Source organism: Trachypithecus francoisi, unplaced genomic scaffold (assembly GCF_009764315.1).
Source record: "Trachypithecus francoisi isolate TF-2019V2 unplaced genomic scaffold, Tfra_2.0 Contig00586, whole genome shotgun sequence".
NCBI lineage: Eukaryota > Metazoa > Chordata > Mammalia > Primates > Cercopithecidae > Trachypithecus > Trachypithecus francoisi.
In genome coordinates, this window is record NW_022680749.1 from 5,810,244 (window position 1) to 5,837,101 (window position 26,858).

Consider the following 26,858-nt stretch of genomic DNA (forward strand, 5'->3'; position numbering starts at 1 on the left):
AGCAAAACAAAACTTAAAAGCCAGTAGAGAGGATGGAATACTAAAAAACAATCAAGGAATCCAAATAAAACTAGTAAAACTTGGAACACTGACTATGTATAACAGATACTCATGAAAAAACAAAAGTGATTGAAATCACTTGTAGTTTCACATAAAGAACCAAATTTTAAGGAGTGATTTTAAGCAGCAAAAGCAGAGAACCTTTTCATATATATTAATTCAATACAAATGAGCTAAAATTTAAAACAGGAAGCGACAGTAATTTTTTACTACTTAAGAAACGAAAGCAATGCTCCTTTTAGGTGTTAGTTGTTCAAACTTTAAAAAAAATCTTTATTTTCTGTTCCTGCATTCATTTGCTAAGAATCATGGCCTCCAGCTTCATCTGGAAGAGGGAGAAGATCAGGAAAAATAACTAATGGGTACTAGGCTTAATACCTAGGTATGAAATAATCTGTACAACAAACCCCCAAGGCACAAGTTTATCTATGTAACAAACCTGCACATGTACCCCTGAATTTAAAAGTTTAAAAAAAATCTTAAAACATGAAGATAATTTTACCATTTCATATTTAAAATAATCAGACTTAAATTTACATCTCAAAACTTTTAACTTCATCAATGAATACCCTAAAAACCCTATCTTTTATGTCTCGTGTCTCTCAAGATGAAAAATATGTCATCAGTTACTAAGGTTTCCAGAAACAGTGACGGGTTTCATTGAGCCGTTCTCTATTTCTATTTCCTTGGTGACCATATTGTAAGAAAGCTAGCTAGGGTACTGGGCTCTATCCATAATCATAGAAAAGACAATTCTAGAGAAGAGCTAACTGGTTCATATGAAAGTAGAATATGTCTAAAACTATTACTCAAAATTAATAATATCAATTTTAACCCCCCCAAAATACAATAAAGGTTAAAAAGTGACTGCAGGTTAATAAAAAAGCAGCATCTTCATTTGCTCTCTCAAATCAAAACTCATCATAATGAAAACTGTAATTGCTATTAGTGCAGTAAGGAATTTTGGTTCTGAAAACTCTGTTGTGAGTTACGCTGTACTAGAATCACACTGTGGAGCTCTGGATGAAGTGGCTCTGGAGAATACTTCATCCAATTGCTGCTATATCCCCTGCTGAAAATAACTGAACACTATGCTCTGACAGGGTACATAATATTAAGATATTTTCTCTTACATGGGCTAACTATCCAATTGTCTAAGTGCTTTAAGTATTATCTTTCAGGGAGAATAATTAGTTTTTGGCAACCTGTACACATGAGTCCCATTGATAAACCCCACAGATCTATCAAAACCAATTATTAATGAAAAATGTTTCTATTAATGTTACTTAAATTCATCTATGTTATGTTTTTTCTCTAACCATTCAACAAAAACTAAAGGATGTGTTCCTTGTAATAAAACTATACCTTCACAAACATAATGTAGAAGGAGGACATGTGGCTTAATTTTCTTCTTGAGAATGATGTTGTTTAGACTTTTGACTTATGCTAATGTGGTGGGCTTAAGGGATCCTTAAGCCCTCTGGCCACAAAAAGAAAATATTTAAAAGACTCAAATAAATTAACCTACAATTTTGCAAAGAAGTAAAGGAATTAAGCTAAGGCTGGTGGTAAAGCCTATGTACTTCCTCAGATTAATTCCTCATAACAGTTCTGAGGTAGGTACTATTCTCCCTTTTTATAGATATTATTCCCTCTATACAGATACAGAGTGATTATAAAATTTGGCCAAGGTCACAGAGCTTGTTGATGCCAGGGTTCTGATTTTCTAACCCAATTAGGAACATGAGTAATAAGCAAGAGCCTATCAAAACTGACCTGATAGATTTCAAAAACAATCTGGAAGAATTTCTAAAACTGAAAAATATAATACTTGAAATAATAAGCTCAATGAAAGAGTCAGATAGTAGAAGAACTTCAAATGAACCAGAAGAAAGGAAAAGAAATTATCCAGGACATAGTACAAGAAGACAGAAAATATGAAAGAGATGTTAAAAAAGACATGAAATAGGCCAGGCACAGTGGCTTAGCCTGTAATGCCAGCTAAATTTGGGAGGCCAAAGCGGGCAGACTGCTTGAGCTCAGGAGTTCAAGACCAGCCTGAGCAAGTTAATGAAACTCTGTCTCTACAAAAAAAACACCAAAATTAGCCATGTGCAGTTGCGTGCACCTGTAGTCCCAGAGACTTGGGGTGCTGAGGCAGGAGAATCACTGGAGCCCACGAGGCTGAGGTTGCAGTGAGAGCCATGTTCATGTCACTGCATCCCAACTTGGGCAACAGAGCGAGACCCTGTCTCAACAAAACAAAACAAAACATGAAATAGAAATAAGGTCCTACATATATCCAACTGGCATTCCAGAAGGAGATAAACCATGGAGAATAAACAATAATTGAAGAAATAATAACTGAATTTTAAAGAATTCTAAATACAATACTTTTTTTAAAAAAGGCAAAAACAGATTACAAAATAGGAAATACTAAAGTTGGCCGGGCGCAGTGGGTCATGCCTATAATCCCAGCACTTCGGGAAGGTGAGGTGGGTGGATCACCTGAGGTCAGGAGTTCGAGACCAGCCTGGTCAACATAGTGAAACCCAGTCTCTACTAAAAATACAAAAATTAGTTGGGCATGGTGGTGCACATCTTGTAACCCTAGCTACTTGGGAGGCTGAAGCAGGAGAATCGCTTGAACCTGGAAGGTGGAGGTTGCAGTGAGCGGAGATTGCACCACAGTACTCCAGCCTGGGGAACAGCGAGACTCCATCTCAAAAAAAAAAAAAAAACCAGAAAATACTAAAGTTAAAAAAACAAAAAGAACACTGTTAACTTTTCCATGAGATATAAGTGATTCATTTAAAAAAAAGAAAAAAAAAAAAAGGAAAATGGTTCTAGGACGTTTATTTCCAGCAATCTGGCTGAAAAAACAAACATGCCAGATTAACTTCTTTTTAACCTTCTTTTAAACCACTGAGCTGACAAGAAAGCATGGAATATTCAGAGGCCAAAAACTAAATGAAAACTGGGAACCTAAAGAGGAAAACTGAAAAATAAAGCTCTTTCTCTTTGGTCACATAACAAGGGAACAAGCTATGGTTTCACAGCCATACAGGAGGAAGAGACAAAGCCTAGGATACAAGTCTGTCTTGTATAAAATTGGGATCCTAAAGATAGGCTTAGGTGACAAGAAGTGAGAAAGTGCTGTCAGTTTCAGCTACTAATGAACTCTGTCAAATGAAAATCAGGGAAGTGACTAAGAATTGAGAGTAAAGACTATAAGGAATTACGGTAAAAGTCAAGTAAGAGTCAAGGAAAAGAGAAAGAACAGATTTTTAAAAAATGTACACAATACCCACGGACACTAGTCACTTCCTCTCCTTAGCACTGTAGGTTCTGAAAATTCCAAGGACAGGCTTTACTCTGGTGTTTTCTCTTTTGTTGCGTCTGTTTCAGGCATTTAGTCAATCTACTAATGTTTTGGTAAACATGAAGTCCTCAAATTGGATAAAGTTTATACAAAACATATTCTTTTGGATCCTTATCACTTAGTCATAAGTGTACATAATTATAAAAAAAGTTTGTACAAAAGCATAAGAAGTAGTCCAGCAAATTTTCTATTAAGAACAAAAAAACCAACACAAGTTGAGGGCAGATTTTATTCAAATACCTGGCAGCTGTGATCAGTATCCAATCCATCCCAGAGACTCATAAACTGAGCTTTCATCATGGCTGTAGCTTCATGGTCAGAACTTGAACGGTTTCGTAGAAAGGAGTCTAGAAGCAAAAGGTCCTTAACCTTAGAAATTAAGAATAATCTAGAAGTAAAAGGTCCTTAACCTTAGAAATTAAGAATTAATTATTTACCCTTTTTTTTTTTTTTTTTTTTTTGAGACAGGGTCTCACTCTGTTGCCCAGGCTGGGGTGCAATGGCGCAATTACAGCACACTGCAACCTCAAACTCCCAGGCTTAAGTGATACTCCTGCCTCAGCCTCTCGAGTAGCTAGCACTACAGGTACGTATGCCACCATGCCTAGCTAACTTTTTTTTTATTTTCTGCAGAGACAGGTCTCATTATGTTGCCAAGGCTGATCTTGAACTCCTGGCCTCAAGTGATTCTCCTGCCTCGGCCTCTTAAAGTGCTGGGATTACAGGCATAAGCCCCCATGTCTAGCCTTATTTTATTTACTCTTTATGTAATTTCAAATGTTCCTAACATATGGAAATGAAAAACGTTTGAGATGATGGGTATTCTAATTACCCTGATCCGATCACTATATACTATAGTGATCATTGAAATGTCACTCTGTACCCCATAAATGTGTGTAATTATGTCAATTAAGAAAAATGAAAATAAAAGAAAAAATTGTTTTAAAGCTGAAAACTTTATGAAAGATTACAAAGAAATTGGGCTATGTGTTTTAGACATTATTCTGATACAATAAACTTGGTAAATTATTAGGCAAATTAAAACACGATCATTCATAATTTTTGTTTCTTCTCTAAAAATACATTCATGACAACATATGTAAGAAAAATGAAGGATCTAGTACTGAGAGGCTGGAGGAGTTATGTGGAATCTCAGAGGAAAGCCTGTGCATTTTGCCTCTTAACTTTCTAGGTCGCCTGAACCCACTGTGTTCTTAGTTATGGGGTCGCATACTTTTTTCTCATACAGTTTCCTAGTAATAAACAAAAACGACACGGAAAAATGTGTAAAACACTATTAAGCAGAAAAATGTAGGACAGAAAATGATTTAAAACATATATGCTGGAATGCACATACATATGTTATACATGGTAAAAAAGCTTTTATGGAAATATACAAAAATGCTAATTACGTTGTGTTATAGCTCAGGGATGGATTTAAGGACAAGTTTAACTTTCTCTTTTATTTTCTGTCTTCCAAATTATCTACAATGAACACAAAATGATTTTTTTTAAAAAGGGGAAAACAATTTTCTTTTATAATATAAGATTGAAAGGTGCTTTTTTTTTTAAAAAAGTATATGCACATCTGACAAATGGTGCTGGAGCAACTGGACATTCATAAGCAAAAAAATTGACTGACACAGACTTTGTAGTTTTCACAAAAATTAACACAAAATGCATCACAAATGTGCATGTAGAACACAAAATTCTAAAACTTCTAGGAAATAATATAGAAGAAAATCTAGGTGACCTTGGACTTGGTGATTAATTTTTATATGTAACACCAAGAGCATGATTCATCAAAAATAAATGTGTAAGTTGGACTTAAAATTCCTGGCTGGGCACAGTGGCTCACACCTGTAATCCCAGCACGTGGGGAGGCCGAGGCAGGTGGATCACTTTAAGTCAGAACTTTGAGACCAGCCTGACCAATATGGTGAAACCTCATCTCTACTAAATATACAAAATTGGCTAGGCACGGTGGCAAATGCCAGTAATCCCAGCTACTTGGAAGGCTGAGGCAGGAGAATCACTTGAATCCAGGAGACAGAGATTGCAGTGAGCTGAGATCACACCACTGCACTCCAGCCTGGGCAACAAGAGTGAAACTTGGTCTCAAAAAAATATATAAAATAAACAAAATAAAATAAAACAAAATAAAATAAAAATAAAAATAAAATAAAATTCCTGCTATGTGAAAGATACTGCTAAGGAAATGAAATGACAAGCCACAGACTGGCAAAAAATATTTGCAAACACATACCTGGTAAAGGACTTGGACCCAAAATATAAAAAGAATTCTTAAAGTTCAACAATAAGATAATAACCTAATTGTTGTTGCCAATACAAATAAATGATACATCTTCGAGGTGATGGATATTCCAATTAGCCTGATTTACTCATTGCATAAGTACCTCATACATATGTACAATTATTATGTACCAATTAAGAAATTAAAAAGTCAGACAATAAAAAATATTACAGTTGTTTTAAAATGGGCAAAAGATTTGAACAAACACCTCAACAAAGATACACAGATGACAAATAAGCATATGAAACAATGCTCAACATCATGTCATTACGAAAATGCAAATTCAAAAAATGGTAAACTATTAGATACCTATATACCTATTACAATAGCTAAAATCCCCCAAATTAATAAAACCAAATGCTAGAGAAGATGTATAGCAACAGGAACCTCAGTTATTGCTGGTGGAAATGCAAAACGGTACAGCCCCTTCGGAAGACCGCTTGCTAGTTTCTTACAAAGCTAAACATTGTTTTACCATATGAGCCAGCTGTTTTACTCCTAGGTATTCTACCCAATTGAGATGCAACCTGTTTCCACAGGAAAACCTACACATGATGCTGTCAGCAGCATTACTCCTAACTGCCCAAAACAAGGTGTCATTTAACAGATGAATGAAAAAACTAACTGTGGTTCATCTACATAATAGAATATTATTTAGTAATAAAAATAAGCTATCAAATCATGAAAAGATGTGGAGGAAACTTAAATGCATATTGTTAAGGGAAAGAAGTCAGTATGAAAAGATTACATATTGTATAATTCCAACTATAACATTACAGAAAAGGTACAACTATAGAGACAGTAAAAAAGATCAGCAGATGCCAGCAGTTTGGGACGAAAAGGGAAGGACAAATATTTGATACTATTGTGTATGAGACTGTAATGATAAATCAAAAACATTATGCTTTGTCAAAGCCCAAAGAACTGTACAACACAAAGAATGAACCTTAAACCATGGACTTTGGTTAATTACAATGTATCAATACTAGTTCATTAATAAATGTCTTATGCTAGTATTAATACTAGGAGAAACTATATATCTGGGGGCGCATATGGGAACTCTCTATATGATTTCTGCTCAATTCTGCAAACTTAAAACCATTATTAAAAAGAAAGACTATTAATGTATTTTAGAAAAGGTTAATGAAGATATGAGGTTGCAAGAAACAAAGAAAAAAAATCCCAGAGTTCAGAAAAAAGTGGAACTGAACATAAGAGTTGGAAAACCTTGACGTGATTATGCCACTGTGTGTTTGTATACACAGCAGGTATGCATACAGGCTGAAGCCAAGATGCTTGGAAGGATTAACACTCACAGAAAGGGTAGACAAGAAAAAAAATTCTGCTCATCACTGTACAAGGAAACTTGTCCATCTTTGCCTGGGCTCTGAGGGGTAAAATGTCCTCCTTACACATAAAAAACTAGGACCATGGGGAGTCTCTTTCAGGTATGAAGTCTAAATTTGTACCACCATTCAGTCCGGGAAGACACAAACTGAGAAATTATCTAAAATTGGTTTTGAACGATCAGACCCCTGAAGTTCTAAGCAGAGGACAGAAAAAGTATTCTGGATCTTCTTAGGCAACAAATAATTCTCACATAAAAACAAGCCTAAAGCCATCTAATGTTACAAATGACACAAGGAAACAAATCACTATATAAAAAAAGAGTCAACATAAAGTAAAATTAGAATTTCAGAAAAAAGCAATTCAAAAACTGTACAAAAATAATATGCTTAAAATTCTAAAGATATAAAAGGGATTGAAATTCTAAAAGAGCAAGCGACAATAAAAAAGGGAAACATTTTATAAAGAACCAAGCAGAACGTCTAAAGTTCAAATATAATAAACAAAAAACAAACCCAATGGTTGAAAGATTAAATATAGCCAAGGAAAGAATTGCTTTTTATAGCCTACTCAAAAATTGAATTATTTTTAAGTTGTACCATTATTTTATGTACCAACAAGAAACTTAAAATGCTGCCAACTCAATTGTAACATGCTCTCCCAATTTTGAAGATGCTAAAATGTAAAAAAAAAAAAAAAAGTATGTCTTAGAATTGATGAAATATAGTACACAACTAAATGACGAACTGTAAAAATGACTCAAAACGAAAGAGATGAAGAATTTTTTTTTTGAAGATGGGGTCTTGCTCTGTTGCCCAGGCTGCAGTGCAGTGGCATGACCTTGGCTCACTGAATATCCTCAATCTCCTGGGCTCAAGTGATCCTCTCACCTCAGCCTCCCAAGTAGCTGGGACTAGAGGCATGCATTACCATACCTGGCTAATTTTTGTATTTTTTTTGTAGATATGGGGTCTCACATGTTGTCCAGGCTGGTCTCGAATTACTGGACTCAAGGAAACCTCCTGCCTTGGCCTCTCCAAGTGGTGGGATTACAGATGTGAGCCACCACACCTGGCCTGAGAATTGTTTTTTTTTTTTTTAATGGGAGCATTGCAACATGCAAAGATATACAATGGCTGAGAAATCTTCCAGAATTAATGAAAGTCACACATCCTCAGATAAACCACCGTAAGGCTTAGCAGGCTAAATGAAAATAAACGCAGACCTAGAAGAAAACCATACTTAAATAGCAGAATGACGTAAAAATCTAACAGCAACTAGAAAGAAAGGATAGATTACTTACAAATATAGGGCAATAAGGAGAATTCTCAAAAGCAACAAGATTAGAAAGATTAGAATGCAATGGAATTATAGCTTTAAGATGCTGAAAGTTACTCTGTATCATTCAAGAGAGAAGGTAGAATTAACACATTTTCACACGCAGGAAGAATCTACTCTTTATACAACCTTTGCTGAAAGAACTTTGAAAGACTTCAGTAAAAACAAAGTTAAATCCAGAAAAGACAAGATCAAAGAAGCAATGGTGAGCCTAAAACCTAGCAAACGTGGCACTAAATAAGCAATGCCAGTATAAAACAATATAGAAGGTATAAGAAAAATAAAATGTTTAACAATAACATGTAAGAGATGAGATATTATTACTACCTAAGAGTTCTAAGTTCTCTGTGAATTATTTGGGAGGAGGGTAGAGATTACCTTTGACTTTTAAGTTGATATTCCAAACATTTCACTAAAGTAAAAGAATGTGTAACTTCCAAACCTGTAGCAAGAAAAAGGGAATAAAGCAAAAAAGTCTACTACACTGGTAAATTAAAAGCAAAAACGAATATAGCAGAAATAAATCAGCTAGGTGGCATAATCCCTGCACTTTAGGAGACCGAAGCAGGAGGATCACTTGAGCTCAGGAGTTTGGGGCCAATCTAGGCAACACTGTAAGACCTCATCTCTACAAAAAAATTAAAACATTAGCAGGGCATGGTGGCACACGCCTATATTCTCAGCTATTTGGAAGGCTGAGGTGGGAGGATTACTTGAGCTGGGGAGGTCAAGGCTGCAAAGAGCCATGATTGTGCCACTGCAATCCAGCCTGGGTGACAGAGTGTGAAAAAATAAAAATAAAAAAAAGAAATCTGAATTATCTCAGCTATCATAATAAAATCAAACTAATCACACTTCCCAGTTAAAGGGAAGCTTAGATTACAATTTTTAGAAAATACAGCTAATAGGCCAGGTGTGGTGGATCACACCTGTAATCCCAATGCTTTGGGAGGCCAAGGCGGGGCAGATCACTTGGCCCCAAGAGTTTTAGACCATCCTGGGCAACATGGAGAAATCCTGACTCTACAAAAATTAGTGGGGTGTGGTAGCACACACCTGTGGTCCCAGCTACTCAGGAGGCTGAGGTGGAAGGTTCACTTGAGCCTGGGGAGGTTGAGCTGCAGTGAGCCATAATCATGCCACTGCATTCCAGCCTGGGTAACAGAGTGAGATGCTGTCTTAAAAAAAAAACAAGAACAAAAACAAAAAACTAGCTATATGCTCCTCTATTCAAGATGCACACCAAAACACCAAAATAACTGGAGTAAACTGATGAGAAAAGATACATAAAGCAAACAGTAACCAAAACAAAGCTATACTATATATCTGTATCTGTTTTTCTGTCTACATGTTTACATAGCCTATCATACTAAATGTAACTATAATAAAATATAATTCAAAAGTACAGTAATAAAGTTATATAAATATACATCCCAACACTAATAATACTGTATAACTATACATATTTACAATATACATCATACCAGGAACAAAACAAAAATAAATCCATAAAATGTAGCAAGAGTCCATTAATATAAAAGTCATGACATACAGCAAAGGATAGTCTAGTTTGCTGTCTTTTTGGAAAAGAATGAAATTAGATTCCTATCTCATGCTATATATAATTTTTAAAAAGAAAACATTTATGGGGATAGTGAAGGTATTTGTAAACCAGATACAAAAAGTATAAACCACAAAGGAAAAATACTGACTATAGACAACTGTAAAAAAAAAAAAATCAGAAACAAAGATAAACAAACTAGAAAATAGGTGTAATCATAATAAACATCAACAAAATAAAACTACAAATAACTCCAAAGAAATACTGAGAATTCACAAATAAGAAAACCCAAATGACTAGTCGACATGCTAAAAGATGCCCAAATTTACTACCAAGCAGGAAAACATAAATAGGTATAATAACTTTAAAGAACTGGTAATGCCAATGAGGTTGAAGACAGATACATCCACACAACCAAATGATTCAACTTCTAGCTATCTTTCTTGGGCAAACAAATATACATGAGAAAACATGTACATGGATGTCCACTGCATACTGTTTGTAACAGAGAAAAGACAGAAAAACATATCTATCAAGTAGGGGAATATATAGTCTACGGTTCATTCTACAACACAGAAATTATACATAGCATATTATGATGTTGGTTACGTTGTTTTATTAATATGGCCTAATAAATGTTAAAAACTAAGTCTGGTTATCTAAATATCTTTAAAAATGGCCTTTAAAAATACTCATATAGAAAACATAGCATACCTATTTCATCTATAAAGATGATGGATGGTTGTAGCTTTATGGCAAGGGAGAAGACAGCAGCAGCCAATTTTTGAGATTCTCCATACCACTTGTCGGTCAGTGTCGAAGGCTGAAGGTTAATAAATCGACAGCCTGCTTCTTTGGCAGTGGCCTTGGCAATCAACGTTTTACCACAGCCTGGAGGCCCATAGAGAAGAACACCTGGAAATGAATATGTTATTTATTGCCGTTAAGGGGATCTTTGCTTTAATTTATATGACAATCAACAGAATATTAACTCTTTCCACAAAAAACTTTCCCAATATTCAATCCTGCTTTTATTTAACCTTGTTTATAGTAGTCAAGACAGGAGAAAGCAAGATGCCATGTTCTAAGTTCAGTGTCAGTTAAGAGTATGTATTTGGTGATGACAGCATCCTGTGCCCTCTCCCTTCACGAAAAGGTTCAGTTTAAATGCTCACCTTGACATCCAAATTCATACCACTTTATTAACAGTTGATAAACAAAATCATCTAAGGCCCTCCACCTTCACAAGCAAACAAAGCACCACAGTGCTTTGATATTAGCCTACAGAAGGTAAACAACTTCAAAACAGATTGTGGCAAACACTGTTTTGCCGTTGCTCACAGATTAAGTTTTAGCCAAAGGACATGTGCCTTTTTCCAAACTGATAATCTTTTCCTAAAAGAAACAGAAATTATCAGTCACTCCTGTTTTAATTTCCAAAGAATAAAACTGTATTATTAACCTATGGTCTCCATTAACAGCATTTTGCTGCTAAATACAATTTAAGGTAACACTTGAACATTTTGGGAACCACCACCAACTGTTTCTCAACTAAAATGAGATAGCATTTTCTAAATTTAATAATATTAAATATATAATACTAAAAATATAATTTTACTAAATTACTAAATTCAGTACTACATGATTTGGTACCTAAACTTAGTACTATGATAGTTATTAAAAATAAACCATCTACAGACAGCCCTAACAAAAACTGTAATAGGCAGACCTCTCAAAATATTTGCTTAATTAAAAACTCAACTTCTGGGGCGGAGCAAGATGGCCGAATAGGAACAGCTCCAGTCTCCAACTCCCAGCGCGAGCGACACAGAAGACCGGTAATTTCTGCATTTTCAACTGAGGTACTGGGGTCATCTCACTAGGGAGTGCCAGACAATCGGTGCTGGTCAGCTGCTGCAGCCTGACCAGCGAGAGCTGAAGCAGGGCGAGGCATCGCCTCACCTGGAAAGCGCAAGGGGGAAGGGAATCCCTTTTCCTAGCCAGGGGAACTGAGACACACAACACCTGGAAAATCGGGTAACTCCCACCCCAATACCACACTTTAAGCAAACGGGCACACCAGAAGAATATATCCCTCACCTAGCCGGGAGGGTCCCACGCCCACAGAGCCTCCCTCATTGCTAACACAGCAGTCTGCCACGATCTAACCGCAAGGCAGGAGCGAGGCTGGGGGAGGGGCGCCTGCCATTGCTGAGGCTTAAGTAGGCAAACAAAGCCGCTGGGAAGCTGGAACTGGGTGGAGCTCACAGCAGCTCAAGGAAACCTGCCTGTCTCTATAGACTCCACCTCTGGGGGCAGGGCTCAGCTAAAAAAACAACAGGGGAAGCAGCAGAGGCCTGAGCAGACGCGAACGACTCTGTCTGACAGCTTTGAAGAGAGCAGTGGATCTCCCAACATGGAGGTTGAGATCTGAGAACGGACAGACTGCCTGCTCAAGTGGGTCACTGACCCCTGAGTAGCCTAACTGGGAGACATCCCCCACTAGGGGCAGTCTGACACCCCACACCTCACAGGGTAGAGTACACCCCTGAGAGGAAGCTTCCAAAGGAAGAATCAGACAGGTACACTTGCTGTTCAGCAATATTCTATCTTCTGCAACCTCTGCTGCTGATACCCAGGCAAACAGGTTCTGGAGTGGACCTCAAGCAATCTCCAACAGACCTATAGCTGAGGGTCCTGACTGTCAGAAGGAAAACTATCAAACAGGAAGGACACCTATACCAAAACCCCATCAGTACGTCACCATCATCAAAGACCAGAGACAGATAAAACCACAAAGATGGGGAAAAAGCAGGGCAGAAAAGCTGGAAATTCAAAAAATGAGAGCGCATCTCCCCCTGCAAAGGAGCGCAGCCCATCGCCAGCAACGGATCGAAGCTGGTCAGAGAATGACTTTGACGAGATGAGAGAAGAAGGCTTCAGTCCATCAAACTTCTCAGAGCTAAAGGAGGAATTACGTACCCAGCGCAAAGAAACTAAAAATCTTGAAAAAAGAGTGGAAGAATTGACAGCTAGACTAATTAATGCAGAGAAGGTCATAAATGAAATGACAGAGATGAAAACCATGACACGAGAAATACGTGACAAATCCACAAGCTTCAGTAACTGACTCGATCAACTGGAAGAAAGAGTATCAGCGATTGAGGATCAAATGAATGAAATGAAGCGAGAAGAGAAACCAAAAGAAAAAAGAAGAAAAAGAAATGAACAAAGCCTGCAAGAAGTATGGGATTATGTAAAAAGACCAAATCTACGTCTGATTGGGGTGCCTGAAAGTGAGGGGGAAAATGGAACCAAGTTGGAAAACACTCTTCAGGATATCATCCAGGAGAACATCCCCAACCTAGTAGGGCAGGCCAACATTCAAATTCAGGAAATACAGAGAACGCCACAAAGATACTCCTCCAGAAGAGCAACACCAAGACACATAATTGCCAGATTCACCAAAGTTGAAATGAAGGAAAAAATCTTAAGGGCAGCCAGAGAGAAAGGTCGGGTTACCCACAAAGGGAAGCCCATCAGACTAACAGCAGATCTCTCGGCAGAAACTCTACAAGCCAGAAGAGAGTGGGGGCCAATATTCAACGTTCTTAAAGAAAAGAATTTTAAACCCAGAATTTCATATCCAGCCAAACTAAGTTTCATCAGTGAAGGAGAAATAAAATCCTTTACAGATAAGCAAATGCTTAGAGATTTTGTCACCACCAGGCCTGCCTTACAAGAGACCCTGAAGGAAGCCCTAAACATGGAAAGGAACAAGCGGTACCAGCCATTGCAAAAACATGCCAAAATGTAAAGACCATCGAGGCTAGGAAGAAACTGCATCAACTAACGAGCAAAATAACCAGTTAATATCATAATGGCAGGATCAAGTTCACACATAACAATATTAACCTTAAATGTAAATGGACTAAATGCTCCAATTAAAAGACACAGACTGGCAAACTGGATCAAGAGTCAAGACCCATCAGTCTGCTGTATTCAGGAGACCCATCTCACATGCACAGACATACATAGGCTCAAAATAAAGGGATGGAGGAAGATCTACCAAGCAAATGGAGAACAAAAAAAAGCAGGGGTTGCAATCCTAGTCTCTGATAAAACAGACTTTAAACCATCAAAGATCAAAAGAGACAAGGCCATTACATAATGGTAAAGGGATCAATTCAACAGGAAGAGCTAACTCTCCTAAATATATATGCACCCAATACAGGAGCACCCAGATTCATAAAGCAAGTCCTTAGAGACTTACAAAGAGACTTAGACTCCCATACAATAATAATGGAAGACTTCAACACTCCACTGTCAACATTAGACAGATCAACGAGACAGAAAGTTAACAAGGATATCCAGGAATTGAACTCATCTCTGCACCAAGCGGACCTAATAGACATCTATAGAACTCTCCACCCCAAATCAACAGAATATACATTCTTCTCAGCACCACATCGCACTTATTCCAAAATTGACCACATAATTGGAAGTAAAGCACTCCTCAGCAAATGTCAAAGAACAGAAATTATAACAAACTGTCTCTCACACCACAGTGCAATCAAACTAGAACTCAGGACTAAGAAACTCAATCAAAACCGCTCAACTACATGGAAACTGAATAACCTGCTCCTGATTGACTACTGGGTACATAATGAAATGAAAGCAGAAATAAAGATGTTCTTTGAAACCAATGAGAACAAAGATACAACATACCAGAATCTTTGGGACACATTTAAAGCAGTGTGTAGAGGGAAATTTATAGCACTAAATGCCCACAAGAGAAAGCAGGAAAGATCTAAAATTGACACTCTAACATCACAATTAAAAGAACTAGAGAGGCAAGAGCAAACACATTCAAAAGCTAGCAGAAGGCAAGAAATAACTAAGATCAGAGCAGAACTGAAGGAGATAGAGACACAAAAAACCCTCCAAAAAATCAATGAATCCAGGAGTTGGTTTTTTGAAAAGATCAACAAAATTGACAGACCGCTAGCAAGACTAATAAAGAAGAAAAGAGAGAGGAATCAAATAGATGCAATGAAAAATGATAAAGGGGATATCACCACCGACCCCACAGAAATACAAACTACCATCAGAGAATACTATAAACACCTCTACACAAATCAACTAGAAAATCTAGAAGAAATGGATAATTTCCTGGACACTTACACTCTCCCAAGACTAAACCAGGAAGAAGTTGAATCCCTGAATAGACCAATAGCAGGCTCTGAAATTCAGGCAACAATTAATAGCCTACCCACGAAAAAAAGTCCAGGACCAGATGGATTCACAGCTGAATTCTACCAGAGGTACAAGGAGGAGCTGGTACCATTCCTTCTGAAACTATTCCAATCAATAGAAAAAGAGGGAATCCTCCCTAACTCATTTTATGAGGCCAACATCATCCTGATACCAAAGCCTGGCAGAGACACAACAAAAAAAGAGAATTTTAGACCAATATCCCTGATGAACATCGATGCAAATATCCTCAATACAACACTGGCAAACCGGATTCAGCAGCACATCAAAAAGCTTATCCACCATGATCAAGTGGGCTTCATCCCTGGGATGCAAGGCTGGTTCAACATTCGCAAATCAAAAAACATAATCCAGCATATAAACAGAACCAAAGTCAAGAACCACATGATTATCTCAATAGATGCAGAAAAGGCTTTTGACAGCCCTTCATGCTAAAAACGCTCAATAAATTCGGTATTGATAAAGTACCTCAAAATAATAAGAGCTATTTATGACAAACCCACAGCTAATATCATACTGAATGGGCAAAAACTGGAAAAATTCCCTTTGAAAACTGGTACAAGACAGGGATGCCCTCTCTCACCACTCCTATTCAACATAGTGTTGGAAGTTCTGGCTAGGGCAATCAAGCAAGAGAAAGAAATCAAGGGTATTCAGTTAGGAAAAGAAGAAGTCAAATTGTCCCTGTTTGCAGATGACATGATTGTATATTTAGAAAACCCCATTGTCTCAGCCCAAAATCTCCTTAAGCTGATTAGCAAGTTCAGCAAAGTCTCAGGATACAAAATTAATGTGCAAAAATCACAAGCATTCTTATACACCAGTAACAGACAAGCAGAGAGCCAAATCAGGAATGAACTTCCATTCACAATTGCTTCAAAGAGAATAAAATACCTAGGAATCCACTTACAAGGGATGTAAAGGACCTCTTCAAGGAGAACTACAAACCACTGCTCAGTGAAATCAAAGAGGACACAAACAAATGGAAGAACATACCATGCTCATGGATAGGAAGAATCAATATCGTGAAAATGGCCATACTGCCCAAGGTTATTTATAGATTCAATGCCATCCCCATCAAGCTACCAATGACTTTCTTCACAGAATTGGAAAAAACTGCTTTCAAGTTCATATGGAACCAAAAAAGAGCCCGCATTGCCAAGACAATCCTAAGTCAAAAGGACAAAGCTGGAGGCGTCACGCTACCTGACTTCAAACTATACTACAAGGCTACAGTAAGCAAAACAGCATGGTACTGGTACCAAAACAGAGCTATAGACCAATGGAACAGAACAGAGTCCTCAGAAATAATACCACACATCTACAGCCATCTGACCTCTGACAAACCTGAGAGACACAAGAAATGGGGAAAGAATTCCCTATTTAATAAATGGTGCTGGGAAAATTGGCTAGCCATAAGTAGAAAGCTGAAACTGGATCCTTTCCTTACTCCTTATACGAAGATTAATTCAAGATGGATTAGAGACTTAAATGTTAGACCTAATACCATAAAAACCCTAGAAGAAAATCTAGGTAGTACCATTCAGGACATAGGCATGGGCAAGGACTTCATGTCTAAAACACCAAAAGCAATGGCAGCAAAAGCCAAAATTGACAAATGGGATCTAATTAAACTAAAGAGCTTCTGCACAGCAAAAGAAACTACCATCAGAGTGAACAGGCAACCTACAGAATGGGAGAAAAGTTTTGCAATCTACTCATCTGACAAAGGGCTAATATCCAGAATCTACAAAGAACTCAAACAAATATACAAGAAAAAAACAAACAACCCCATCAAAAAGTGGGCAAAGGATATGAACAGACATTTCTCAAGACATTCATACAGCCAACAGACACATGAAAAAATGCTCATCATCACTCGCCATCAGAGAAATGCAAATCAAAACCACAATGAGATACCATCTCACACCAGTTAGAATGGCAATCATTAAAAAATCAGGAAACAACAGTTGTTGGAGAGGATGTGGAGAAATAGGAACACTTTTACACTGTTGGTGGGATTGTAAACTAGTTCAACCATTATGGAAAACAGTATGGCAATTCCTCAAGGATCTAGAACTAGATGTACCATATGACCCAGCCATCCCAATACTGGGCATATACCCAAAGGATTATAAATTATTCTACTACAAAGACACATGCACACGTATGTTTATTGCAGCACTATTCACAATAGCAAAGACTTGGAATCAACCCAAATGTCCATCTGTGACAGACTGGATTAAGAAAATGTGGCACATATACACCATGGAATACTATGCAGCCATAAAAAAGGATGAGTTTGCATCCTTTGTAGGGACATGGATGCAGCTGGAAACCATCATTCTTAGCAAACTATCACAAGAACAGAAAACCAAACACCGCATGTTCTCACTCATAGGTGGGAACTGAACAATGAGATCACTTGGACTCGGGAAGGGGAACATCACACACTGGGGCCTATCATGGGGAGGGGGGATGGGGGAGGGATTGCATTGGGGAGTTATACATGATATAAATGATGAATTGATGGGTGCTGACGAGTTGATGGGTGCAGCACACCAACATGGCACAAATATACATATGTAACAAACCTGCACGTTATGCACATGTACCCTAGAACTTAAAGTATAAAAAAAAAAAAAAAAAAACTCAACTTTTCCTATGAAACATTATTTTTTAAAATGCCATCTATATAGATGGCATGCTAGGGTAAACTGGAAGCAATCTGGAGGAGCCCAAAATTTTCTTATAATAAAAATAAAATTCAAAATGAGAAGAAAAATAATTTTGTATGAAATTTCCCAAAAATATCTCCAATTTTTTAAAAAAAATAAGAAATCTGCACCTGATTCCATAACTCTAGCAATTTTATTTTTCACATCAAACACTTCAAAATAATGTTCAAGCTCTTCCTCAAGCATACGTAGAATCTCCTACTGGTCTTCATAATTCTTGAAGATTCAAGTTCTAACAGCAACTAATCCAAGTTTAATCCTACTAAACTTTTCCAAAGCTGACGTTTAAATTTAAATCCATAAGCTTTACCAATACATGTTAATTGTATTTTCAAGCATTCTGCAAATTTTAGCTAAGTTCACTTAGGTGCTTAAAATTTGGTTAAGTCAGTTATAATTTGAATCTTCTACTGACACTTTTCTTTTGGATGGTTCATATGAAACAATACAGAATAGTAATCTAAAACCACTTGTTTGCAGATACTTGGAATTATCATTAATTTCATCATTTTGATCACATAATTTAATATAGAATGCATATCTATTAGAAAACTTTTATACACATGTAACTTAAATCTCTGGGTTTTTATACTGTTACACTTAGTACTTTCTTAAAAACTAAATTAAATTTCAGGGTTTTAGAACAAAGTATTTATGCAAAAGCCTCCATATTCTGTTGACTTTGTAGCTACTCTACCACTTCATAAACATATTCAGTGCTTTTAGAATGTTGTGTTTGTTTTAAATTATTCATTTATCACTTGGAATATTTCCTTTCTAGTAGTTCGGTTTTGTTACTTCTTAGCAGGATGAAGTTTTTCCAAATATTATTTTTCAAGGATTACAATTAGTGTTATTAACCGAGCAGTTACGAGTGCCTGGAGTGCCTAAAGATACAATATGCAAAGAAAGCTTTTGGCTATCCTAACTTTCTGGGGATAGGCTGTAACAAATAACGTACAGGAGCTGTCAATATCCCCTCCTTGACCTATGTAGTAGTTACATAAGTGTTAGCCTTATAGTTATTCAGTAAACTGCTTTATCCCCACTCCTGTGGCTCACGCCTGTAATCCCAGCACTTTGGGAGGCTGAGGCGGGCAGATCACAAGGTGAGGAGATTGAGACCATCCTAGGTAATACGGTGAAACCCTGACTCTATTAAAATACAAAAAATTAGCCAGGCATGGTGGTGCACGCCTGTATTCCCAGCTATTCGGGAGGCTGAGTTAGAAGAATCTCTTGAACAGAGTTTGAACAGAGGCAGAGTTTGCAGTGAGCCCAGACTGCGCTATTGCACTCCAGCATCGGCAACAGAGCGAGACTCCATCTCAAAAAAAAAAAAAAAGTTACGCTAAAATTCACGTTGGCTTGTTTGACACATTATCAGTCAGTCTAGAGATAACATTATTTAGAGTGGCACCTTTTTCTACATACTTTCCTAAAATGGTCTCCACAGTGATAATATTTATGATGGGTGACAAATGAGTACTGCAAATGAATGTGAGGCATTTGGCTTTAATTACTAGCTTTGCAACCTTTAAATTAGTTCTTTGAGCTTAATCTGATAGTTTTATAACCAATTTCAACAAATAAAAACTGTGTTTATTATCTTATGCTTTATAGAGGCTTAAAAACTTAAATCCCTTTTTAAGATGGATGTATTTGGTAATGGCTTTACTTAGTAAGTGCTACATGCAAATAAAAGATTTAGGAAGAGGCTGGGCATAGTGGCTCACACCTGTAATCCCAACACTTTGGGATGCCAAGGCAGGAGGATAACTTGAGCCCAGGAGTTCAAGACTAGCCTGGGCCACAAAGTGAGACCCTGTCTCTACAAAAAATTAAAACATTAGGCAGACATGGTTGGTACATGCCTTGCAGTTCCAGCTATTCAGGACCGAGAGGCAGGAGGATCATTTGAGCCCAGGAGGCTGCAGCAGTGGGCTATGGTTACACCACTGCACTCCAGCCTGGGAGAGAGAGTAAGACTCTGTCTCAAAAAAAAAGATAAGGAAGAAAAAAAGTACTGGGACAAACAAATCCAAATTTGAGATAATCCTCATTTGTGACTAATATTCCACCTTAATAGTGATTATTTTTCTTTTTTGGACAACAGTTTATCAGCTTTAATATAAAATTTGTCCAAATGGTGCAAAAATATATAAATTAGATCTACTTAAATATAAAGTACTTGAGAAGAATATGGGTCTTTATAACCTCAGAAAATCTATTTTTAAAATTATTTTTTTCTTAGGTTATTCACATTTTAAAGAATGCACCAAAGCATGAAGTGTAACATTCACAAATACAATAAAATTTATATATCAAAATAACAATACAGAATTCAGAAAGTTTACAGAGGAAGCCATATGGTATTCAGATGGATTTTGTTGGAATTTTAACTGTTGTAAATTTTTAAACGTTTGGGGGGAAAATCTTTTTTTTTTAATATAACCATCAGTATCTTACGTGTGCCCCCATTTCCCTCTCATCAATTAGTGGCATGATGGTGTGCATTAGCTTCAACTTTGTATCTATACACAATAGTTACATATGACCTCATGCACTGCATAGATACTGCACAGTCACTCTCCAATTATCTTTTTGTAGTCTATGTGAAGCAGTGATCACTTTCAGCTCAGATAGCAATAAACTGTATAATATAAAATTGTCAATAATTCCAACCTAGGTAACCTATTTCCAGTCCCAAAATGGAACAAATAAGGATGCATCTGATTTTACACTCTGCTTCTACACACTAATATCCAATTTATGTTGAGGGTCAAATGTAAATTAATGATCTTCAAAACTGTTATTCTTGATTAAAAATTGTCCAAAAACATAAAGGTGAACAAGTTCAAATAGCAAAACTTTATATAATCAGAAAATATTCATGTAACTTTTAAATTGGACAATGCTTTCAAATAAGAAGCAAATTTACATATAACTTTTGAAGTATTCCCTCCATAATTTGGTATCAACTCTGCTGACTGGGTCTTTAAACCAAGTCCAACTGGAGAAATCACCCAATTACCTGATTTAAGATATCACTTATGAAAAAAAGAAGCTTTCTCTAACAGCATATAAAGAGTATTTTACTTTCCTAAATTCACTAGCATTGTCAAATTGAGAACTAAAAATGCAGAAAAGTTATTTTTTGTTCAGACTACAAATAACCTGGAAAAGGGTAGTAAAGACTTAACTAAATAATCCGACTATGGCCATACATTTTTGATCTGGGCTCAAATACTCATTCAAAAAATTTTTTTGGGGGGGGAATCACAATAAACTAAAAGTGTTTTGTTAGGAAAAACTATAAGCAGTGTTGTTATTTCAGAAAACAAAAAGAAATACTTAATAGCTTTGTTGTTTTAATAATAAAAGAACATGTCATTTTTGCTCTTAACTGTCATCTTCCACTAAACAGAAACAAAAATTATGTAGTGCATAAAAATGCACAAGTATAGGCTTCAGTTACCTTTGATATGTAAATTAATGCATTTTATTGCTATAGCTATAAATTTAGAAAGATTATAAGCATTATAATTTAAACATACATAATGCTATTGCAATATTTTTAAAGATCCACTTTTTTGAAAAATCAATGTGACTAATAATTTGAGTTCGGTCTTGACTAACAACATATATCAAACCCATATAGTTTTGGCAATACATTAGACAGGAGCTTCTGCTAGATGAAAATAAGCTATCTCGTGGAATTAGGATCTGAACGCCATAGTAACACACACATATATCTCTCACTGTAAATTATGTACACTGTATCCGAATCACCTTTAACAAGCGTTAAGCATGACAGAAATATTTGCACAAGCTGGGAACGATGGCTCACGCCTGTAATCCCAACACACAGGGAGGCCAAGGCAGGTGAAGAACTTGAACTCAGGAGTTCAAGACCAGCCTGAGCAACATGGTGAAACCCCGTCATTACCAAAAATATAAAAAAAGAGCCAGGCGTGCCGGCACATGCCTGTGGTCCCAGCTACTCAGGAGGCTCAGGTGGGAGGATCACTTGAGCCTGGGAGGCGTAGTTGAAGTAAGCCAAGATTATGCCACTGCATTTCAACTCGGGTGACAGAGTGAGACCCCCATCTCGAAAAGAAAAGAAAAGAAAAGAAAAGAAAAGAGAAAAGAGAAGAAAAGAAAGGAAAAGAAATATTTGAATGAACAAGAATTACACTTAATGATGCAGTTATAAGCACATTCAATTCTTGTGTTCCAAGACTTTCAAAGTGATTTTGAATAAGCAAACATCTCCATCAAAGTGAAATATTTAATTTCTAGTTCATCTGCAGATCAATATTTCATGAAAAAGAATCATTACATTCTAAAAATAAGATCGTTGGAGTTGTGAAACAAGAAAAAATGTCTTAGCTTGAAAACAAAACAAAACAGAAATCTTTTATTATGACTTTGAGTTTTTCTTTAATCTTGATTTTTCAAATTTTAATTTACTTGGAAGTAAGAGAAATGAAATTGAAGGAGATTATTTTAACAAGTATTTTAACATGTAAATACAGGGAAAAAGTTTATCTCAATTTCAGATGCTAAAGAATGAGCAATTATTTTAAGAAATTGTTCACCTAGATCTCAGCATCTTCTTGAGAATATGATTTCACAAAAACTAGTTCCACAATGCAGGAAGTTTCAATGTTTTCTAGGATTTTAATGCTTTCAGCGAATATATACCTTTACCATACCTTTTGGAGGTTGCAGAAGCCTGGAATTCTCAAACAAATGTTTCTTTTTGATAGGTAAGATGACTGTGTCTTTCAGATCCGTAATGACATCATCTAAACCTGCTATATCACTCCAAGTAACCTGGCAAAAGTTAAGGTCAACATGAATTTTACTACAAATGTACACTCACTAAAGTAAAAAAGAACCCTCCCAAAATAGCAAATGTTAATGTGATAATTATACATAAATAAGTTAAAATCATATATTAACATGAGTAAAGACTTTTCCAAGCAATAATGAAATAAACTGCTATGAAAATGGAAAAAGGAATTTAATAGTCAACTATCTAAGATTAAAAATCTGTAAGTCAGGTACTCAAAAATCTGCAAGGGTCTAATAAGCTAAATTCATTCCACTTATAAGGAGGAAATACTCTGCCACAAGAATATTGAGAACCAGCTGAGACATAATTTAGCACTGGCTAATGGGAAAGAGCTCATCAGGAATGTACCTATTTTATACAGGATGTTGTCAAGCACCACGGAAATTAATTTTAGAAATAAGGTCTTACAAAACATGACTTCTGAATTTTATCCATCAAAAGTAAACCTATGGGCCAGGCGTGGTCACTCCCGCTTGTAATCCCAGCACCATGGGAGGCCAAGTGAGCGGATCACTCGAGGTCAGGAGTTCGGGACCAGCCTGGCCAACATGCTGAACCCCGTCTCTACTAAAAATACAAAAAAATAAATAAATTAATTAACCGGGTGTGGTGGCGGGCGCCTGCAGTCCCAGCTACTTGGGAGGCTGAGGCAGGAGAATCGCCTGAAACCAGGAGGCAGAGGTTGCAGTGAGCCAAGATCACGCCACTGCACTCCAGCCTGGGTGACAGAGCGAGACTCCCTCTCGGGAAAGAAAAAAAAATTTAAATCTATGTTAAAACTTAAGGAAGTATCTCTATAAATAAAAACAGGGCATACATATTTTCAAAATAGACAAGAAAAACCTGATTCAACTTGTCCTGAAAGGAATGGCACAGTAAAGGAGCTGGAGTTGGGGCCAATCAGAAGCAATACTTTGCAATAGATTCATTTCCTTCATAACGTAAAAAAAAAAAAAATGATAAAACGAAAAGGTGCAAACCAGCAGCCAGATCTGGAAAAAAAAAAAACTTTCATTGTAACTGCAACAAAAAACTAAGTCTGCTAGTACAGAATTATTCAGAAATTAATATAGGTAGGGTTCCAAGAAGGTACCATTGTAAATCTATAAATCAAATTCAAATGCAGGCTTAATTCTAGGGTGTGTGTATGTCTCTGTATACACAGATATTAAGACACTGCAGACTTTTATTTTCTAGATTTGGAGATGGGGCTATTTCATTCTATTTATTTATAGCAATATATCATTAATGTATTAGGGAAATATATTCTATTTATAGAATTTATAAATGTATAACTATCATTACAAAATATTCATATAGGATCTTATACATTACATCAAGCTCATCCTCAAAATAATCCTTATGAAGTAGGTAAAGCTAGTTTATTATCTCTAGATTACACATGAGGGAACGGAGACTCAAAGAGGAAATTATTTGCCAAGGCCATTAACGGAAAACCTGGGATTCAGTATCCTGTGTTATCATACCGTATTATGAAAATCTAGGTTTAAACTCCATAAAACAAACATCCACATGACTTAAAGCAGTATGCTTTATATACCACAAAGGCAAATATATAAAAGTTTTACTAAACAAACATGTACAGAAAAAGAGTTAACAAAGTAGGCCTGAGACTGTTATCCTTTGGGAAGGCATACTTGCAAGACTGGTCCTTGGCTGGCATGTGGGAACTTAGATTTCAGGAGAGTCCCACCATTTCTTGACAAGAACAGCTCACTGTGCCTAAACTGTTTGTGCAAACAATATGGTTTATGGTGAAACCATTTTTCTTCTGGGAGTCTAGAATTTTGGTACATTTAAGGGAAGAGGGAATCTATATAACCAGCCCCCAATAAATATGTTGGAGACTGAGTCTCCAGTGAGCTTTCCTGGTGACAACATTGCACATGTGTTGTCACAACTGGATGCACTAATTAAGCACTGGGTGACTCCAGTTTGAATCTTGTGCCTGGCTTCCTTTAGACTTCATCCCATGCCAGCTTCCCTTTGCTGATTTTGCCTTGTATCTTTTCAGTGTAATAAATCATATACAGGAATACAACTATATGCCAAGTCTTATGATTCAGCCTAGAGAATCAATGAACCCGGCCATGATCTTTAGGACCCCTGACACAAAATGCTAGAACCCACCCCCACCTCCACAAAAAATTCTTAAATAAGATTAAAGATACATACATGCATATTAAGAGGGTCTACTAAATGAGCAGCAATACTCATTTCATATTCTGAGAGCTTCACATTTTTCACACCAATTTGCTTCATTAGTTTTTCTGCCTAGAACGAAAAGAACAAACAACCTCCTTTGACTTGATATTTAGATACTGGCACTTCGAAATAGATATATGTGAAGTCTAAAGAGCAATGAACAGATACACAAGAAATTTCCAAGGATTCTAGGTCCCTTGATCTTAGCCTTCTCCATTGTGAGCCCTCAGGTAAAGATTCAAATCTGAAATCAGGGAAATTTAACTACCTTTCAGGAAATGAGAAAACAGGGTATGTGACTGAAGAGATCTTGCACTTCCAAGAGAGGCTCCCATTGTTTCAATCAGACTCTTGGATACAGCTTAGTTTCTCATTCCTAATAGGACTATCATGACAGGTAAGGGTAAAATCTCAAGATGAAAGACACAGGAGTTAAGGAGGGCAAGAAATGTATAACTGAAGTTTCTTTGAGTATCTGAAACGGATGTCCAACTTCCTTCAAATTAATCCAGGTATCTACAATAGCTGGCCATACATATCCCATTTGAAATTGCTCTGATATGCTGTCCCTTTTAGGTAGAAGTCAATTCCTGGGACTAGGCAACCAGAGTTCTAATAAAAATAACTCTACATTAGAAGTATATTTGCATATATTCTCAAAGCAGGCCACAACCAGCATTAAACCTATGAGTTCTAGCAACACAACAAAGCTTTCAATTAAAATAAAGATAATGAAAAACATTTACTGAGTGTGCCAAATATTATGCCAAAATACAGTAAAAGGATTAACTTACTGAATCCTCAGAGCAAATACTGTAAGATAGGCATAATATTTTCCCAATCACGGAAAAAGAAACTGAAGTTTAGCATGATTAAGTAATTTGCCTTTGGTTAAAAGTTAGCAAAAAGAAGAAATAAAGTATGAATTCAAGGAGTCCAACACTAGAGTCCATACTTAACTACCACACATATTTGCCCTGATTTCTTCAATTTTAAGATTGGAGTTTATAACCACGAAAGAGTCTTTAAAAATCTATATATAACAAATTCAAATTTCAATTAAGTGAACATTTTAGAAATGAAGGGACTCTGGTAAATCAGGTTTACTTAAGTTTTGGTTATTACATTTTCCTAAAATGCTTTTGATTATATAGAATCTTGCTGTCTGTCCAGGGTTATGACTGCTCTAAAAGGAAATTCACATCACACAGTATTTTAGTTATAGAATGGCTAGGAGGTTAGGATAAATGTATTTAATAGCTTTAAAAAAAAGTACTATGGGGGCCAGGAATGGGGGCTCACACTTGTAATCCCAGCACTTTGGGAGGTTGCATTGGGAGGAATGCTTGAGCCCAGGAGTTCGAGACCAGCGTGGGCAACATAGACGCCATATCTACAAAAAATCAAAACTTAGCTGGATGTGGTAGCACATGCCCATAGTCCTAGCTACTCTGGAGGCTGAGGGAGGAGGATTACTTGAGTCTTGGAGATCAAGGCTGCAGTGAGCCATAATCATGCCACTGCATTCCAGCCTAGACAAGAGAGAAATCCTGTCTCATAAGAATTTTTAAAAAGTGCTATGAACCACATCACACAACCAAATAGGATATATCTCCTATTTATCTTGCCCCTGCAAAATCACTGAATCAATAGATAATCTTTTGTAGATTCCTTTATCTCTTGTAAATACCTTCTCTTTTACTGCCATAAGTCATTTACATGTCAGTTATAAAAGGTATCCTATTTTAGCATCTGAA

General features: G+C 36.6%; 1 protein-coding gene across 3 annotated transcripts in view; it reads right to left on the reverse strand.

Moving 5' to 3' along the window:
* Positions 1-26,858, reverse strand: part of ATAD1 (ATPase family AAA domain containing 1) — a 95,951-nt gene that overhangs the window by 21,053 nt on the left and 48,040 nt on the right. For all 3 annotated transcript variants that reach the window (XM_033215542.1, XM_033215551.1, XM_033215559.1), the window contains exons 3-6: positions 25,072-25,170; positions 22,733-22,853; positions 10,717-10,917; positions 3,683-3,789 (exon numbers count right to left, since the gene is read on the reverse strand). In XM_033215542.1, the coding sequence (XP_033071433.1) occupies positions 3,683-3,789; positions 10,717-10,917; positions 22,733-22,853; positions 25,072-25,170 (528 nt within the window). The remainder of the gene's footprint in view (positions 1-3,682; positions 3,790-10,716; positions 10,918-22,732; positions 22,854-25,071; positions 25,171-26,858) is intronic.